Genomic DNA, 19,050 nt, shown 5'->3' with positions numbered 1-19,050 from the left:
TGGTGACTTTAGTCATCATTCCTTTGTTTTAATAATTTCTGTTTCCCCAATGACATAACTTATGTTCCTTATTCCATGGTATCCTATGAGTAGCTTTCCTGTAGCACCTAATCTAGGCATCTTGTTCGAGATCTTCACTCTTCTTATGACCTCAGTGGTCAATACCTATAAATCTTCTCACTCCCATAATACTCCAAATTTTTAATCTCTTTTGTGTCATTACTAAGGTACTTAGACCAACCTCTGTCCCTCTTATGTAACTAGTAAGGTAGAGTCTCCTCTAGGGGCCAAGTGTATCATTTATCAACATTGGAAAGTAAACTGGGTCCCTCCTTCTAGGTAACAAAAGTGTTTATATTCCCTGACAACTCAATCCAATGCGACTTTATCAATTCTCACTCCTTCTCTGGAATGGAAATATCTACACTTCTTTCTTTAGCTTCTTAGTATGTGGCCTATTTCTGACACATTGGCACTCAGATCGAGGCTCCACTACTCCTTTAATCTATCATCTCATAATAACTTATTTTAAACATCCCTTAGTGTGTTCCTAGCATATCTATTCCTCCTTATCCTCATCATTATAACTGGCTCTATCGAGCTTTCTTCTTGTCCTTTGCATCTTATCCACTTCCCTTTTCCTATTTTTGGTATTGTTGATATCTTTTCAACCTGCTGTACTTATTCCTTAATTTTTAGTCCTATCTCATCCTTACACCTTTTCCTTCAAGAATGTCCATCCCATCGTCAACTTTAACTTTCATTTTATTTCTTAGTCTTATCTTGATTATTTTAGTCTTATCTTGATTATTAGTTCTATTACTTCAGGAATTCTAACCTTACGATTTTCTCCTACCAGCACATTCTTCACCTTTTGTAACAATTAACCATAGAAAATTTCTTTTTGTATCTCCTTTTCCCAACTTAACTATCAGAACATTATCATTCCCTACTAGCCTTAGTAGGAAATTGCTTATCCTGGATGGATATGAGCCCCAGAACTATAAGTTCCATCTGAACTAACACGGCTATGGAAAATGTGTGCCATGCCTTAATTCTAAACAAGATACTTTATGTGTTCATTCTCCTTAATATAATCACATATACTGCCCATAGCTTTCCAAATTTCAACCTCAACGTTTTCCATTAGAAACAATTTTATCTATTGAATCTCATCCATAAATAGTACTTCCTCTAGCTCATAGTTTAAAACAGTTGCAAGCCTTGGTAGCTAACTCCATTTGACTCCTGTCACTATTCTGATCGTCCTTTCATACTTAACACTAGGTACGTACTTACTGTCATTCTCATATCAGGAAATTATGTATGAATTAGTGCCTACCAAACTCTCAATTAACTAGGTCTCCTTGCCTCAGTCTCTGCTCCTTATATAACGCTCTAGAATCAAAAACACGAGCTAAACTTGAAAAGAAAGAAAAATATTCTCTTATATTCAACTATGCTCGATTGTCCATATAATAATGTTTAACCTATGTTTCTTGGTTTTTCTCTCCAAATTTCATTATCTCCTAGCACAATTGTGCTCTACCTATAAGGTATCATCTGCATGAACCCTTTACCGTACCATTGTCCTTCCTGACATAATATTTTATAATTTATTAACTTTACTTATATTCGACCTATGATTTATATCTATTATCATTTATATTGTGCCCTTAACTTTGTTGATTCCTGAAAGATTTCTCTTACTAATAGATTCTTCCAACACTAATTCCACCCTTATCTATGGTCATTAATTTGATGCTTGAACTTTCTAGTGATTTATAACCACCCATACTTGTCACTTCTCGTTCTACCCCTACTGTTGTTCTGCCATCATTGCTTCCTTTGCAAAGTGATTACATTGATCACACTAACAATGCTTGCCTGACATTCATAATGAACTTCTACTATCTTCTCACTATTTCAAAAGTTTAACCTAAAACCTATGTGTCATTGTCTATAATTCTTTCCACTCATCATACCTATTCGATCCCTTAGATTAACTTTTATTCAACTTACTACTTACTAACTTCTTTTTCTCTGCCTAATTAGATAGTCCGCAATATCATCGCATACCGTCTACTTTTTGCTCATTATTATTGTATTCCTCGCCTAATCTTCTTGATACTGTTAACAAGTTAAAAGAATCTTGCCCCATCACTATCCACTTCACTTTAGAAATAGGGAATAAATAAAGTATGATCCAATCATGTAACTCCAAGCTCTATATTTTAGCCCCTATCACAATCTCAACTACATCATGCTATGAGTATCACATTACTAGATTCCACACCTCTATCACTATTCTCACTAATATGGTCCCATTTTGAGTTCTCCATCCTTGTCATTCACCTTGCCAATAATAACAATTAGCTTACCCTATATCTTAACTTTGTTCCTTTTATTATGCGCCCTTCAGATTGTCCTTTCATTTATTTCTTTTGTCTAACCCAAAATAGAACTTAACTATTCTATCCCTGGTTCCATTCTTCTTCCTAACATGACAATTTGTACCTCCTAACTATATCTTTGAGTCTCTACGCGTTATCACATATCATGCTACTCAGATTTGGTCCTTTGACCACTCTAGCTAGTACTTCCACTGGCATTTAGATTATATTGCATTTGCAATCAATTGTCCAAACCTTCATCCTGCACTTTCTCTATCCATTGGCCTTTTATAACTTATCTTCGCTAATTTATTTCTCTTAACACTGTTATAATTAGATTATACTATTGTTTTGAACAATATAAAGTTAGAAGGGAACTCAGGAAATTACAGTCATACTTTTATTGTATGATTTCTATTCTTATCCTTTAGCTTACATAATACCCTTACTACCTCGAGAACTGATTCTGCAGCAATTTTATTTATTTGTAAATGTTATTATCATTATTATTATTTTCCATGTTTACTCAATTAGCCAAAACTTAAGATTAGGGCACCCAAACGTCATCCAATTCAAAGGATTTACATCCATTGTGATCTGATTATATATGATTCCTATAATGAAACTTGTATCCTCTGCAGGATACCCGAGCCAACTATTCTCTACCACACTCTACAGTCCTATCTGGGGCACTATTTTGTTGGTCACCATTATTAGTAATAACTTTCGATCCCTTCTGAAAAGATAGGACTATACCCTAACTTGCTGCAACAAAGGTATTACATTTACCACCTTGCCCAAAACCATATCAAATTAATGTCTCCTTTATCATATCATAGCTCTGTAAATCATCAATTAATAGTTTCGACCTTCTCTAAGTAATAGGGTTGTACTTTATTCCATACTGATACCCACACGATATACTAGTCTCACAAAGATCTAAGCAAAGCGTCATCGTACTACAAAAATGATCCAAAATTCCATACTGATGACTAGATGATCTCACTCTATAGGTGTCACCTTTACTTTGCAACTAGTCCGAAGCCTCTGGTCTGATGGCAACTCTTACTGTAACTCTAGCTCATGCTAGGGCAACTGAGTCACTGACTCTAATTATCACCCAACTGTGACCTTTCAATATTCTAACTCTAGACTCTTAACCAGGAGTTTCCAACTTCTCTGCAGATATAGAACTGCATTGCGGTATTCTTGTACCAAAGCAGTGCACTGCAACATCCTCATCATAAGCACTACTGAGTACGCAGCTCTACACAATAATCTCATGTCGGTACTGTAATCTGCAGCTTACAGAGCAGACATCGAGAACATTGTATAGTTACTACGATACGTCCTGACCAACTAGGTCTCTTAATCTCTTATCTCTCTTGAATCTTCTATTATCATAAACTTACTTTGACTGGGTCATCCATCGATGTTGCCAGATGGTATCCTCATCCTTATCTAGGGCAACTGTACTTTCAAGACTCACCTTTATGTACTCGTGCCTTGCACAAAATGGGCACACCATTTAAACCCATACTGACAAAAACATAGCGTTTCTTGGAGTACGTATCCTCATGATAGACCTCAACCTGTCTGCTAACTCTATTTCACATTTCTATGTACTCCACGAAAATCAAGACACTAACTGAGGCACTTTTATATTTCCCGAGGTATAACGCAGAATCTAGAAACAAAGAATTACAGAAAAGACGAAATGAATCCTATACTCCGCATGTAACATCCTAACAAGACTCCTTTTACACTCCCAATTATATTATTTCCCATGAATCTAGAGCCTAAGCTCTGATACCAACTTTGTCACGACCCAACCTATGGGCCGGACCGGCACTAGACCTGGGCCAGCCTAAAGCCCCCGAGGCCCATAGTAAGCCTAACTATTCCTCAACCCATAACCAAGCCCACAATTTAGGCCCAATATGCATATAAAAATAATTTAAATTAAACTGTTATAATTTTATTTCGGGCCATCTTAGCCCAGAAATCATCAGAGACTAAAATTAGGGGAGCCCAGCTCAACCCTGTTACCTCATTTTACAAACTGTTTAAATACCATACAAATCTTCATTTATAAATCTCAAAAATTCAAATTAACACAATTTCTAACAAGGTCCACACTATTACTAACACATGCGAAGTTCTAGATTTTAAAATTTAGAAAAGATAGTAAAACAATTAAATAATTGACGTTGAACCTGCGAGGAAGAAAACAGGTTGCTCTGTAAAATAACTCCTCCTGTGGCCTGGAAAAATATTGAACAGGAGTGAGCGTTCGACTCAAAGAGTAAAATATCAATTTTAACCATAATCTCTATAACTATCTAAAACTAATGCACCCTGTAGAGTGAAATGCAACATCAACAACATTTTCACATCATAACATCAAAAAGGTAATTTGGAGCACTCACACACCCAGTAATATCAATAATAATATATGGAGTGATCCTGATCGCTCTCTTAAATCCAACCTGGTGCCAGCGAAGAACTCAAGCCGGACTTTCGCTTAATAAACCAAATCGGGGGTCCCAGCTAAGAACTCAAGCCGTGACTACCCCCCGAAGGATCGGGTCCCAGCGATAAAACTCAAGCCGTGACTACCCGTCCTATCCATAGTCCACACCACATCACACGCACGCCAACGCACGCACACTGCTCCAAATTACCACAACAACATCCATGACACTTTTAACAGTTATGAATGCAACATAAATCGTGCCTAGAGTTTAACTACATAAATATATGCATATAAGTGATGCATGGGCATGCTTGGACATATAATAATATCGAAATTACAATTAAAATTAATATTTTACTCACGATAATCGATGACTATTGTGGCTGGATGCGAGAAAAATAGCCGACCTCGATCACCTAATAATTAAATTATAAATTTATTAGTACTAAGTTAATATAAAACTCTAAAGAGGCAATATATAGCATAATTAATGCAGGAAATCAGTCAGAGTTTCCCCTATACACAGGACCTACCCAACCTGCAAAAAGGCTCAAATAACACTTCTAAATTCTCAATTTCCACAACCACATCTCATCAATATCACATGGCCCCTCCTGGGCCCTCCAAATCAGACAATACTCAAAATATTAAAAATTACGTTTTAGTCCCTATAATTGACATTTTTTCCAAAAAATCCACTCAAACAAGCTCTAAAAATTCTAAAATTTCACTCCGCGGTCCCTAATAATATTATAAGACTATTGCAAAAGGAATTATAATTTTTTGATCATCCACAAATATTTTATGAATTTTATTCTAAATCGATATTCGTCGAAAATGAGCAACTTGGAGTTCGGGTTTACCTATGTCAATTCTGACACCTGGAACGTGTCCAGAACGTCTGAAAATGCTAGGATTGACTGTAATATTGACCACGTTCTGAGACGGGCCGTCGGGCAGCCGGATCTGGCTGAAAATGCAGTCCCGACGCCGGTGAGCTATCCTCGATCCGATCGCACCTAATTTAAGTCCAAAATTTGTTAATAGTTATCATAAAATTATTTTTAAATTTTAGAAATCGAAAAAGTTCGAAAATCTCACCAAGCGATCTGGACCGTTCGATTATCGCCTTTTTCAAACAGTGTCCGATCGGAGCGGGACCAGTCCTATCTCGAAGATCTCGTCGTCCTGAGTCCATCGGTGGCCTCGGATTTCCGATCCGACGGTCGAATCGCCGGAAAAGTGATCGGAAACCGAGAAACCCATATGATTTTCTTCCAACTTTCCCTTGCCGGTTCTCTTTCCTCCGGCCACCAAACGAGGTGCCACTGGTCTCATCTGAAAGTTCATCATCTTGGGAGTCCGTAGCACTTGAAATCACCGGAAATGGTAGCCGGAGTTGGCCGGGGCAACGCCGCGAAGTCGGGCCCCCGGTCGTGCGCTCTCCCTCTCTCCTCTCTTTCCTCTCTTCTTCTCTCTCCTTACATTTGTCCCTGCTCATTCTTGCCGCCTTTGGTGGTTGTTAAGACCGGGAGGGCCAGTGATACCTCACGAGCCTTGTGTGGCGGACGGACGAAAATGGAAGGGAGAAAGTGAGGGGGAGAGTGGAGTCGGGGAGAGAGAAATGGGGGGGCTGCTGCGTTTTGTTTTCTGCAGTTTTTTTTTTTTTTTGTTACAAATTCACTATTCACCCTACCTTTTATTGGAAGTTTATGAGGTATGATTAAATTATTTAAATCAATATAATGCTAAGTTTGAGCTTTACTTATATTTAAGGCTTTTTAGTAAAATATTTTTACATTTTTTTAGTATTTGAGATACTTTAAAAAATTAATTAATAAAAAATATTTTTTTAATTAAAAAAATTAAATTATTTTTTTTAAAAAATGACTCTCTTAGAAGAGGAAGTGTATTTTTTTAATTTTAATAATTTTATTAAAATATAAAAATATTTATATATAAATAATATAAATATATACTATTAATTTAATTTTATTAATAAATAACAAAAATTATTTTTATAATTTTTCTTTTAAAAAAATATTTTTCATTATTTTTCACAAAATAAAGGAATTCTTAAATTTTAAACTCAATTCTGTTGAATTTATCTCAATAAAATAATCAAAATATTGTAGTTAAATTCAATTTATACAACTAAATAAGGTAGATTAAACTTGAAGTTAAAATTAATTAACACTTTTTTAAGTGTGATTTTATACAAGCTTGATTAATTTAGTAAATCATTGGTTTGAAACAAAAAATCAGATTGATTTAATTCAAATTTAAAATTGAATTAAAATTAATCAAATTTAATCGATAAAATTAGTTGATCTAATCTAATTTTGAATTAAAATTAAATTAAATTAAAATAAAATTGTTTCAATTATAAATATATTAAATCCGATTCATCATATCTTGTAACTTCACATGACAAAATTACGATGAAGAAGCTGACAAAACCGACAACTTTATTCATCAATTCTTAAAAAAAGAAAAAACAAACACATTTTCCTCATGATGAACAAATGACTGACACGTGGCTCAATTCCATCCAGGAGCTTTTATATAATAATATCTACTTTCTTTTTTTTTTTTTAAATAGTGATTAGGGTGATAATATTGATTAGGCAATGAACTTTGGTTCTCGGCAATGATTGGTGTCGGCTGTAGGGACCGAGACGTGGCTTGAAGAGAGTGGTTAGCAGATTCAACTGCTGATGGTAATAGTTGGACTGAGTTGTATGGACGGTTCCTGCTGGCCTCACTAATGATGATTGGTATTTTTTGGTCGGTTTAGTCGCCCATTGCCCACCACGTCACCGTAAATTCTATAATATGATAATATTTATATTTAGATTTATATATTTATTATATATTTTTTATTAATTTTATATAAATTTTAATATAAATATTTAATTTTTAAACTTTTTATCAAAAATTTAAATTATATATGAAATTTATATATTTAATAAATAAATTTTATTATTTATATTTTATTTAAAATTTATAATAGATTAAAACTATTTATTTTGTTTAGCAAATGCAAGTAAAAGCAATCAGGTGGAGATTGGAAAGGCCACAGTAGTTGCAAGAAATGAGTGACTATTACAACTTACCCCAACAGTCTTTACTCTTTTAGGCGAATCAGAGACAGCCAAAGCAGCAACCCACGTCAAGATCAAGTGCAAGAAACCATTTGTTAAGCTAAATGGGGCGGCGAAGGCAAGTTAAATTAGCACTCACTCTCCTCTCAAACTCATTATCAATCCATGGGAAAATTAGTGAATGGTACTAAAAATGATCTTTCAATAATCTTAAATTTGGGTTATAATCAAAGTCGGATAAAAAAAAAAAAAAAACTCCCAATATTCAATACTCATACCCCATAAATACCCCCTGCCACTTCCACACCTCCACCGCAATAATTTACATCTCTTAGCAATCTAGCTACTACCAGAACTCCTCAGTCTTTTCTTCCCTTTCTCTTGCCAAATTCTTGCAGCGTATAGCTATGGCCAAGGACATTGAAGTTGGAGGCGATGGAAGTGAGTTCCATGCCAAGGACTACCATGACCCTCCACCGTCACCATTGATAGATGCTGAGGAGTTGACCAAGTGGTCGTTTTATAGGGCTATAATTGCTGAGTTTATAGCTACCCTCTTGTTTTTATACATCACTGTTTTGACTGTAATTGGTTACAAGAGCCAAACTGACCCTGCCAAGAACGCTGATGCCTGTGGTGGTGTTGGGATTCTTGGCATTGCTTGGGCCTTTGGTGGCATGATCTTCATTCTTGTTTACTGCACTGCTGGCATCTCAGGTAATTATATTCTTCTCCTAAAATGCAACTGTTTTTGCTACGTTTCCAAAGTAACTGAAACTAAAAATGATAAGGGTTCTAATTAAATTTGTGAATTTTTTGTAGGTGGGCATATAAACCCAGCTGTGACTTTTGGGTTGTTTTTGGCGAGGAAAGTGTCTCTGGTGCGAGCTGTATTGTACGTGGCAGCACAGTGCCTGGGGGCCATATGTGGATGTGGGCTGGTCAAGGCATTCCAAAAGGCTTATTATAATAGGTATGGTGGTGGAGCCAATGAGCTCGCTGATGGTTACAGTAAAGGCACTGGATTGGGAGCTGAGATCATCGGTACTTTTGTTCTTGTCTACACTGTTTTCTCTGCTACTGATCCCAAAAGGAATGCCAGAGACTCCCATGTTCCTGTATGTTCTTGCTCTATCTTACTTAAATCATAATCCCTCTTGTTTATTAACTGGTAAAATATCAGTTTAGTTTAAACAATTTTTGTGTATTTTTGGATTTATATGTAGGTCTTGGCTCCACTTCCAATTGGATTTTCTGTGTTCATGGTTCACTTGGCCACAATTCCAGTCACTGGCACTGGCATCAACCCAGCTAGGAGCTTTGGAGCTGCTGTGATCTACAACCAGGACAAGGCATGGGATGACCAAGTATGTTGCTTTTCCTATTATTTTTACTTATTTCTTAATACCTATCATGCCACTTAACCCCAAGAAATCATCTTAATTAGATTTTTTTTTTTCCAGTGGATTTTCTGGGTTGGACCTTTGATTGGTGCTGCAATTGCTGCATTTTACCACCAGTATATCTTGAGAGCATCTGCTGCTAAAGCTCTTGGGTCATTCAGGAGCAATTCCAACATATAATTCAGGAGAAAAACAAGCACTCTATGCTTCTAAGATTGAGAGTTTTATCTGGTCCTTGAGGGTTTAGGACCTTGGAATATGTACATTAATTTTGTATCTTTGTGTGCTTGATGCTTGGGCACTTGCTTTTATCTGTGCCCAAAATGTTGCTTCCCACTCTGTTTTCTATTGTCCTCGGTTAATTTCCTTTCCCTTTTTGTGGCCCTTGTAGTCATGATGATGTTTACAAATTTATGAGCAAGCCAAGTGCTTTGTTTCATTTCATGATAATCCCTAATTAAAAATAAATCATTATTCAGCAAGTTGAGAGAGCAAACTCAGTTAAAAATTGGAATAGCCTATGGTGGTGGATTATGAAAATGAATTGATGGCAATTTTTATTCATAATTTGACTTAAAATTAGTAAGATGAGGTTCACAATACTATGAAAATTAAATGGTATCATAACACTTTTACCGCTATCTATTGGAAAGAGAATTGTAGAAAGTATTTTAACATAGGACTGAGTTATTGGCTCAAGATAAGATGATGAGTCATTGCTGCCATAGACACTTCACAACGATCAAAGCCAACACTTGCATCACAGGGAGCTTAAACGGCCATCACCACACATCTTATCTCGACAAGTAAACTTCCCCATTTTCTCAACAAAAACGAAGAACTCAGCGCAACAACAATGAAGGGGGCAGAGCTTTCTGGTATAAAAAGCCAATACGATGATCTTCCTAGACATAGTATAGAAGCAGATTCCAAAAATGTGAGTAAATTAGAGTAATATAAGCTCTTTCAACGCATAGAGCTAACCTAATGAACAAGAAAATGACAAAGACCCTCCCTGCCCTTTATCCTAAATCATGAAAATCAAATCAAGAACAACTAAAGGTACCCTCTCGTTGAAGATCTATCTACATGCAAACCAATCAAATACAAAATAGTAATCGTGTAGGGGCGTATAAAGAAACCAACAAACGATCAATTCGACTAATCTGAATAAATTCAAACTGAAATTAGTAATTTTTTTTTATTTAATTTTATAAAATATATCAAACCTGCCCCAAATCAATCCGTATACACCATTATATCACTTACAATTAATTACACTTACATAGGTGTCCAACATTATTGGGAAAGAGCCAAAAAAGGGGCAAAATTTGATGCATTGTTGGCCTAATTTCTTATTTGTCTCAAGTCTCAAGGCCAACTTTTTGGCCCTATATCTTCTGTAGAATAATTATATGTTTATATCATATGTGTGGCCAAAGCTCAGTTTTAGTAGGCACATAGACATCATATTCGATTTGGCCAATTTTTTTATTCCATATGCGAATTTGATCTATAATCTATTTAAAACCCTAAGTAATTTATAAAATCAAAGATTAATTCAATGATTTATACAATTTAGAATAAATTTATTTAGATATAAAAATTTATTTAAATTGATTTGATTAATTTTAATTTTAATTCAAAAAATAAATAAAAATTATATTTTAAAATAAATTAATATTTTAATATGAATTGATATGTAAGTCATAAAATCAATTCAAATTTAATTTAAAAACTTTAATAATTCTAGAAACTTTAATAATTCCTTAATAATGTATAGACGGGACTGATATTTTCCATTTTTGTGGGTAAATTCAGAGAAAAATAAGTAAATAAAACGAGGTCGTTTCTGTTTTGCCTTGTAAGAATAATACTCACCTTAAGCTTTAAAAACATCACTTTGCTCTGGTCATCACGAAATTTCGTTCGCGGCTTCCTCGCCTGGCTATTGTCTGAATCTTCGTTGCTACACTTGAGAGGTACATTTTCTTTCTCTTATACGAAACTGCTACTTTCACTGCTCGTTTTGGCGATCTTGATCCATTTTCGATTATCATATGCATATTCTTGCTTTATTCTTCTTTGGTGTGTTAGAAAATTCTGGTAAATTTCAGAAAATTGAATCTCGGTCTGTCCATTTCGATGCTAAAATAAGCTTGAATCTTTTATTTTTTGATCATAATGTTTAAATTTTGTTTTTTTTTGTTGTGATCGATTATTGATTGTTGAAAATTAGTGTGGAATTTGAGGAAATCATGGAAGCTCCTATGAGCCAAGGTGGAATTCAGCATTTGCTGTCTGCAGAGCAAGAAGCTCAACACATTGTCAATGATGCTAGAAATGGTAAAACTGTTATATCTTAAATTTTTTTTAAAAATAATTAGATGGGCTATGCTCAGATTTTTGTCTTTTTTTCTATTTTTATGTAAAAACAAATGTATTTAGAGGCTGTTTTGAATAAATGAGTTCCATAAAAAAAAAAAAAAATTGTAATTCATTGGCAAATTCTACCAATTTTCATTGAATTTGGCTCAAGTATGATCAAAACAATATAATTTAAACTGAACTTTTTAGGTTCCAAATTTATCAGTTTACTTGGATGTTAATTTATGAAGTCTTTTTACTAATTGCTTTTCTGTTTTGGGATTATGCATTTAGCAAAAATGGCCAGACTAAAACAAGCCAAAGAAGAAGCTGATAGAACGATTGCTGAATATCAAGTCCAAGTGGAGCATGAATTTCAGAGGAAAGTAGAAGGGGTAAATAAGAGTTATATTTCATTGCATGTATCCATGCCAACAAAAAGGAACCTTAAATCATGAAAATCCATGTGTATGGAGTTCTTCAAAGCATTTACCTTTGGTTGTTTTCATGTGATATGGCTGTGATTTTACTGCATATGTGCTTACTTTTTTTTTTTTTAAATATCACATGGCCCTTAAAGACTAGTGGAGATTCAAGTTCTAACGTTCAGCGGCTTGAAAAAGAGACAGAGGCAAGAATTAGTCACTTGAAGCATGAGTCTGCTAGAATATCTCATGACATTATCAACATGCTCCTGAAGCATGTCACAACTGTGAAAAACTAAGCCTGTCGGTGGCTTGGTAGCAAGGTGGACTTGCAAGTGCTCAAATAATCTGTTTATTTTAGCTTGTTTCTTACCATACCTTGGACTTCTATGCTTTACAAGCTCACTGTGTCCTTTGTACTAGGGAATAATGATAATAGAAATTGTGGCCGTCTCTTGTTGGTCCAATTGATTTATCGAGACTTTCTTCTTTGGGCCCAATTGTTATTTAAGTTGTTCTTTGGCTGGGACTTAAAATTGAGTATGCCTTTGAAAGTTTAATAGCAGCTAGCAAGTCTAGTGGACTGGATTAAACCATTCGACTCATGAATTATAGATTGTTAAACTGATTTTATTGATTTCATTATTCAAAAATATTTTATCTCAATTTTACATCATTTTAATTATATACTTTTTAACTCATGAATTAATTATTTTTTTTTAAAAAAGGGATAAAAAATAAATTTTTCATACAAAACAACATTCAACCAAAGTGATCATAAAACACTTCACCCACATAATGAATCAAAAGAAAAGTACCCGTAAAAGAGAATTTCAAACGATGAATGTTTAAAGAGAATGAAAATACCCACTGCCGTCGCCTCTACCCGCTTCAGCCATGCAGTCCTTCTTCTTCATTATCCCCTTTCTCCTCCTCATCCCCCTCCTTTCCTGCTTTTGCGTTTCTGGGTTCGGATCCATGGGACCCATCTCCGCCGCATTTGGAGGTAACGGATTCTTTTGCGCCATTGATGCCAGTGTCTAGCAGGAAGTTATCTGTTGGACAAAGAACACTACTTTACCATTATCATCCTCCATATCTTCCCCAGCGTCTACATCCGTCAGTTATTTTAGCAGCATTCCCATTATGACGCCCCTTTCTGTTGGCGAAGGATTTCTATGCGGCATTTTAGCAAACAGCTCACAAGCTCTCTGTTGGACCTCAATTTACTCGGGTCTAGATCTTGTTCCTTCGATTTATAGAAATACTGGTTATTCGCATATCGCTGCAGGGAAGAATCATCTTTGTGCTATTAGAGGATCTTATTACTCTGATCATTACTCGGGTACAATCGATTGTTGGGATATCGTGAAGGGTAGCAATAATAGTTTAACTTCTATACAAAGTAACCATTTTTATGATCAGTCCATTAGTAATCTTGTTTTTAGCAAGATTGTGTCTGGTGAAGGATACAGTTATGGCAGGGTCAGAGAAGGAGTTGTTTGTTGGGAGCCAAACTCAGCCAGCTTAGGCGTTTCTAAGTGTATCAGGCAATTACAGAGATATAGCTTCAGGGAGCGTTTCTCTCTGCGGGATTTTAGAAGAGTCTAATGAGATAAATGTTGGGGCAGTGGTAATGATTCATTTTCCAACCGTCCAGTTGGGACCCTGTTTGTGTCCTTCACTGCAGGTGCTAACCAGTTTTGTGGAATTAGAGAAGATGATCATGCTTCGAGAAGATGATCGTCCTTTAAGCCTCTGAAACATTCAGGGATTCAAGTTTTACACCATTCTATATTAGTTATTTATTCAATAAATTTGTCCTACATGTTTTCTTGAACAAGCTCTTTCTACAATAAACAGTTGAATGGGATGATGTCTAGAAAAAAAAAAATCTTATTACTTTATTGCTTATGTCGTTAGTGAACAAAAAGTTACGTCAAAACTACGCTGTGGTTCTGTTTTCTGACTGGAAAATGCTCTAACATGCCCAAGCTTTCCAATATGCAAGTGTAAATGACCTACTATAGACTTCACTTTTTCGTGGACACTTTGGCTTTTAGCGTATGAATTATTCACACATAGCACTAATTTCATGACTCTACCAACCGAGCATCAAATGGTAATCCCTAGCATAGAGATCTGGCTTTTCGGATGTATTTTGAGAAATATTATATGGATTGTACAGGTGTTTATAGGTGACCAGAGCCAGGATTTTAGCTGTTTCAAGATATGTCGACTGTTGATATGCATATAGAATGAAATTGAAGCAGCAAAGGTTTCACACAACAGGTCGTTTAGCCCATCACTCCCACTACAATATGTTTTATTTATCCTGGTTTTGTTAGATTTTTAAAATATTCTCTGAAGACTGATAAAATACAAGGCTTTTTTTTACTTGGAGGATCTAGGCCCATTTCCTGAAACACAATGGGGATACTCGGTTTCTTTGCAGCAAGATTTCTATAATTATGCTGATGTCTGTAGAGTTTTAAATTAGAAAAATGAAAAAAAGGAAAGGGAAAAATGTGGAGGCGGAAAAGTTACCTTTATGATTATTAAAGGACTAACCGACAAAAGGAAGAGCCAAGTAAGAGAACATGAAGAGTTTTGAGAAAAGAAGAAGAAGAAGAAGAAGATGATGATGAAGAGAGCAACAAATGGTAGATTTCTGAAGATATATGAGCACTGTAGTGGAGGCCCATCTGCATGAGTAGAAGACAGACAAAGAGAGAGAGTCAAAGCAGAGAGGATGACATGAATGAAATTGAGACCTCATTGGTACTAGTCTCCATGTTTATGATATCTTCATTCAATAAAATAAAAGATTTAAAAAAAAAAAAAAAGAAGCAGAGAGAATGGCAAGGCCTACTCAACTAAATCTAAATGTCATGCTAGTTGGAATCATATATCTTGGGACGAGGGATTGAATTGATATGTATTTTGGTTCCCAGATGGGACATCTACATGTAATTATGGAGAAAATCTTGCAATTAGTTTTTAGTGATTATCAATGAACAATGATTTAGCTTTGAGGATTTTAGGTAAAATCTTGAAATTAATGGTTGGGGTCCTAGCATTCCCTATGTCTAGTACCTGCTTGTGTGGGGTGCTAGCTATTTCAACAAAAACCCATTAAAGCTCTGTAGGCAATGAAATATTTAATGAGATCAAAAGATCTAGAGAAGGATATTTAATGGTAACGATGATGAAAACAAATTCCCTTCTTGTTCTTGGTTTGGTCCACATGACGTAGTAAGAGTTTCACTTTAGAAAATCCAGGTGGAGGGAATGTGAAGAATCCAAATTCAATCAAACACTCCAAGACAAAAACAGTTTCAGAAGAGGAAAAAAGCCATTGCTTTATGATCTTGAAACTAGGGAAAAAAGACCCTCAAAAACCAAATGGGCAGGCTCAAAAGTATTGCCAACCTAATGTATGTATGTCTCTCTATAATAACATCCCCAGAGCTTCTTCATTACTCTTTTCAAGGTCACACAGCACAACCCTACAATTTTCACCAAGTTCAGACACAAAAAGCTATATAAAAACGAAGCTTTCAGGTGAAATGATTCCTTTTAGCTGTGTCTGCTATGTGCCAAATTGCCAACTCAAAAGCTACCTGGAAGAGGCACGATGGAAATAGTCACCAAGAAGCCAAAACTGATTTTAGCAATTAGGATCCTATTTATCCCCAGTATTTTTATCACTTATCTATGCCTTTCATCTTGCATTGCCCTTAATTTATTGCAACTTGAGCTTTGGAACTTCTAAACTGCAGGCAATTTCAAGCCCCTAGTTACTGCCAAATTGTGACCACTTGGTGGCCAGCAAAATCACTATTCTATCCCATCCCGGTTTGAACTTTCTGTGCTACAGAATACAATGCATATAGATTACACATTATTATATATATTTCTTTTTCTTTCTTTGTGCATTTTTCAATCCACTAAACATATACAAACTCCTGTTTTTAGATACTTATTGTGTGCCTGGCTCCCTGCATGCCACCTGCAAAGCTCATCAAAAAGTTGGTGGCCTCCTCAGATGGCATGCAAGGAGCCATGCATGCTGCAAGTCATTTTGTCATTTGGTCTTGATATCTCTCCCATGTAGTCATTTAATCGCAGAACACTTTAATCAATAAGTAAATCTATAAACTTGGAAATAACAGAAAAGTCCTGCACATATCTGTTTTCTTTTCTCACCCTTTATGATTAGTTTAACTAACAGTGAAGCAAGTGAGAACAATCAGAGGGGGAGTTTCATCTTTCTTTGCTTTTCTTTATTTCTTTCATTTTTGATATAATTGTTATTTGTTATTTAAAATTTCCTGCTTTCTGTGTGTTTATTTTTCACCAAGATTTTTGGGACTTGGATAAAAAGAACACGTATATTCCATCTGCTTCAAGATATGGAAACACCACATAGAAAATGGTTAAAGAAAGGTTACAAATATGAAATATATATATAACTATTGCAGAGAAGATAAAGAAAATGGTTAAAGAAAGCTTCCACTATAGGATTTCTACATTGTAAATTCTTGTGTGTTAATAAGATTATTCTGTAACATCAAAAAAAAAAAATTAAAGAAAAAATTAAGTAGCACTAGGCATGCTCATCATGGTTGATCCCCTGGAGGAAGTGCTTTCAGATGTGTGTTCCTGATGTAATCTGATACGTTTGAAATTTGATGCAACTCCAGGTTGAGAAATCTGAACATTTCGGATATCAGTTTCATTATTCAACAATTTAACGGCCGCTGACATTTGTGGCCGGAGCCTGGCTACTTCTTGTACGCAAAGAAGGCTCACCTTCAAGAACTGAAGAGCTTCTTCTTGTGGGAAATTCATAGTAAGAGTAGGGTCTACTAATTGTATAAGTTTGCTGGCCTCGTATGCTTGCCAAGCCTGCAGATATTCACACAAACACACACACACACAGAAAAGGGCATCGTCTAAACAAGAACACAAGGCTGTGGTGAAGGTATTCATAATCCAATTCCAAGAGCAATCATAATAATGACTAAGCATGTGATTAACATTTTTACCTTTTGAACTAGGCAATTTTCACCAAGTTCCAAGTCAAAATCCACTGCAGATCGCCCACTGATAATTTCCAACAGCAGTACTACGAAACTGTAAACAACCGATTTTCGACTCAAATGTCCCTTAATGGCGTGTTCTGAAGCAAGGTATCCTCTTATTTTTGCATTTGTGAATCCAAGATATCTCATTAGCTATGGTGTTTTTCTTAATTTAGCAGTATAAACAAAGAAAACAATAATGCAGATACCACTTACAATGTCCCTGCAACTCGAGTACTAACATGGGAAACCTTGTCTCTAAGTATCCTGGGAAGACCAAAATCAGCAACTTTGGAAGTAAAATTTTGATCAAGAAGTATATTGCTTGCTTTTATATCCCTATGCACAATTTGAGGTTCAACCTCCTCATGAAGATAGGCAAGTCCACGAGCAACTCCTAAAGAAATGTCCCTCCTAGCTTCCCAGCTAAATTTCATCCTGTTTCGCTCTTTGCCTGTTAATCAAGCATAACATACATGACAACAAACAAATTTTCCTAATTTAAATTTGCTTATTTATATACATGTGTTCAAGTATTGAGCCCTTTATCTGGGTTCATTATATTAACAATAATTTGATCAAATAAATAATCATACGTAGTAAGGAAAGATTATTACCAAGTAGGGTCTGTGCTAGGCTATTGTTTTCCATGTAATCGTAGACCAAAAATCTGCTGGTTCCATCAACACAGCAACCTTGAAATTTAACAAGATTTTCATGCTTGATACTAGATAGTGCAGCTAATTCAGATATGAATTCTCTCTCTACTCGCATCGATTCAATCTCCACAGAAAGAACCTTCACAGCTACAATAGAACAATCCTGCAAACGGCCCTTCAAAGTCAAGCCAAAGTCACACATTAGCATTTGGTGAAAAAATGCAACATACCCATGTGAGCTCAAGTATCAGGTTTGCTTGGAGCAATCTAATTATGATGTTTTCTAAATACACACATGATGTGAGAGGCTAGGAAATTACCCTGTACACAGAACCTAAGGCACCTTTTCCAATTTTGTTCGAGTAAGAGAAGCCATGAGTGGCGATTTCCAGTTCCTCTAAAGAGAAAATTCGCAGGTTGTCATGGTTCTGTTCACCTGTTTTTCAGTTAATTTATGAACAGAAAGCAATCAACAAGACAGGTGATGGGGAGAAACAACATATCATATAGAAATCAACATGAATATATTGACTTTAAAACCAGAAGGAAAATATGAACGCTAGCTAGCTAGGGAGGACACCACAAATATGGAAAAATCTTGTAAAAATTTACCTGGAATAGTTGTGTTGATGGTGAGTTTTGAGGTAGAAGAGGAGAAACAACTTAAACCACAAAGAGGGAACTTTATGTTTAGAAGTGAATATCTGTAGCTAATCACGAAGTATAGTTACTGACAATGGAATTTAGTTGGATGAGAATGAAATATTATAGAAAGAAGATGACAAGGAAATATAAAATGGGGACACAACATAATTGCGGCAGAGGCGATGCATGCCCTTAGGTTTTGACTTGTTGAATTGAGGCTTTGAAGTGTTCTCTTCCCCCGTTTGAAATTTTGTTATTATATTAATTTGTTTCTGTACGTTAATTTATAGGTTTTTTTGAAAAAAAAATCAGAAACCCAAATATCTAATGAACAAAATATCTATATCTCTTCACTTAAATTACGGCCATTACCCAAGACCTCGTGTAACATCGCCCTGTTGAATGTGTCATGTTTCAAACTTCAACAGTCATGTTCTTTGTTATTTCAACTGTAACACCCCTGATTTTTATATATTATTATTGGGCTTCGT

At 35.4% G+C, this 19,050-nt stretch overlaps 3 protein-coding genes across 3 annotated transcripts; 2 read left to right on the top strand and 1 right to left on the bottom strand.

The window, feature by feature from the left end:
- The first annotated feature begins 8,135 nt into the window (after positions 1-8,135).
- On the top strand, positions 8,136-9,820 carry LOC110667289 (probable aquaporin PIP2-2). Its single transcript, XM_021828086.2, has 4 exons — positions 8,136-8,690; positions 8,796-9,091; positions 9,200-9,340; positions 9,437-9,820. The coding sequence occupies exons 1-4, from the start codon at positions 8,381-8,383 to the stop codon at positions 9,554-9,556; spliced, it is 867 nt and encodes a 288-aa protein (XP_021683778.2). The 5' UTR covers positions 8,136-8,380; the 3' UTR covers positions 9,557-9,820.
- Positions 9,821-11,213: 1,393 nt separating this feature from the next.
- LOC110667292 (V-type proton ATPase subunit G1) lies at positions 11,214-12,643 on the top strand. The gene is made up of 4 exons (XM_021828088.2): positions 11,214-11,358; positions 11,616-11,722; positions 12,038-12,138; positions 12,324-12,643. Exons 2-4 carry the CDS (start codon positions 11,635-11,637, stop codon positions 12,465-12,467), a joined length of 333 nt encoding a protein of 110 aa, XP_021683780.2. The 5' UTR covers positions 11,214-11,358; positions 11,616-11,634; the 3' UTR covers positions 12,468-12,643.
- A 3,964-nt stretch (positions 12,644-16,607) lies between these two features.
- Positions 16,608-18,638, bottom strand: LOC110667314 (putative serine/threonine-protein kinase; the record flags this gene model as incomplete). Its single annotated transcript, XM_058144732.1, has 6 exons — positions 16,608-17,079; positions 17,220-17,370; positions 17,472-17,709; positions 17,873-18,089; positions 18,235-18,350; positions 18,527-18,638. Coding segments are annotated over 6 exons (1,146 nt in total), but the record flags the coding sequence as incomplete, so codon positions are not given.
- Between the last annotated feature and the right edge of the window lie 412 nt (positions 18,639-19,050).

The sequence above is a fragment of the Hevea brasiliensis genome, chromosome 3 (genome assembly GCF_030052815.1).
Source record: "Hevea brasiliensis isolate MT/VB/25A 57/8 chromosome 3, ASM3005281v1, whole genome shotgun sequence".
Lineage (NCBI taxonomy): Eukaryota > Viridiplantae > Streptophyta > Magnoliopsida > Malpighiales > Euphorbiaceae > Hevea > Hevea brasiliensis.
Note: the sequence above shows the minus strand (reverse complement) of the source record. Positions and strands in the feature narration are given on the sequence as shown.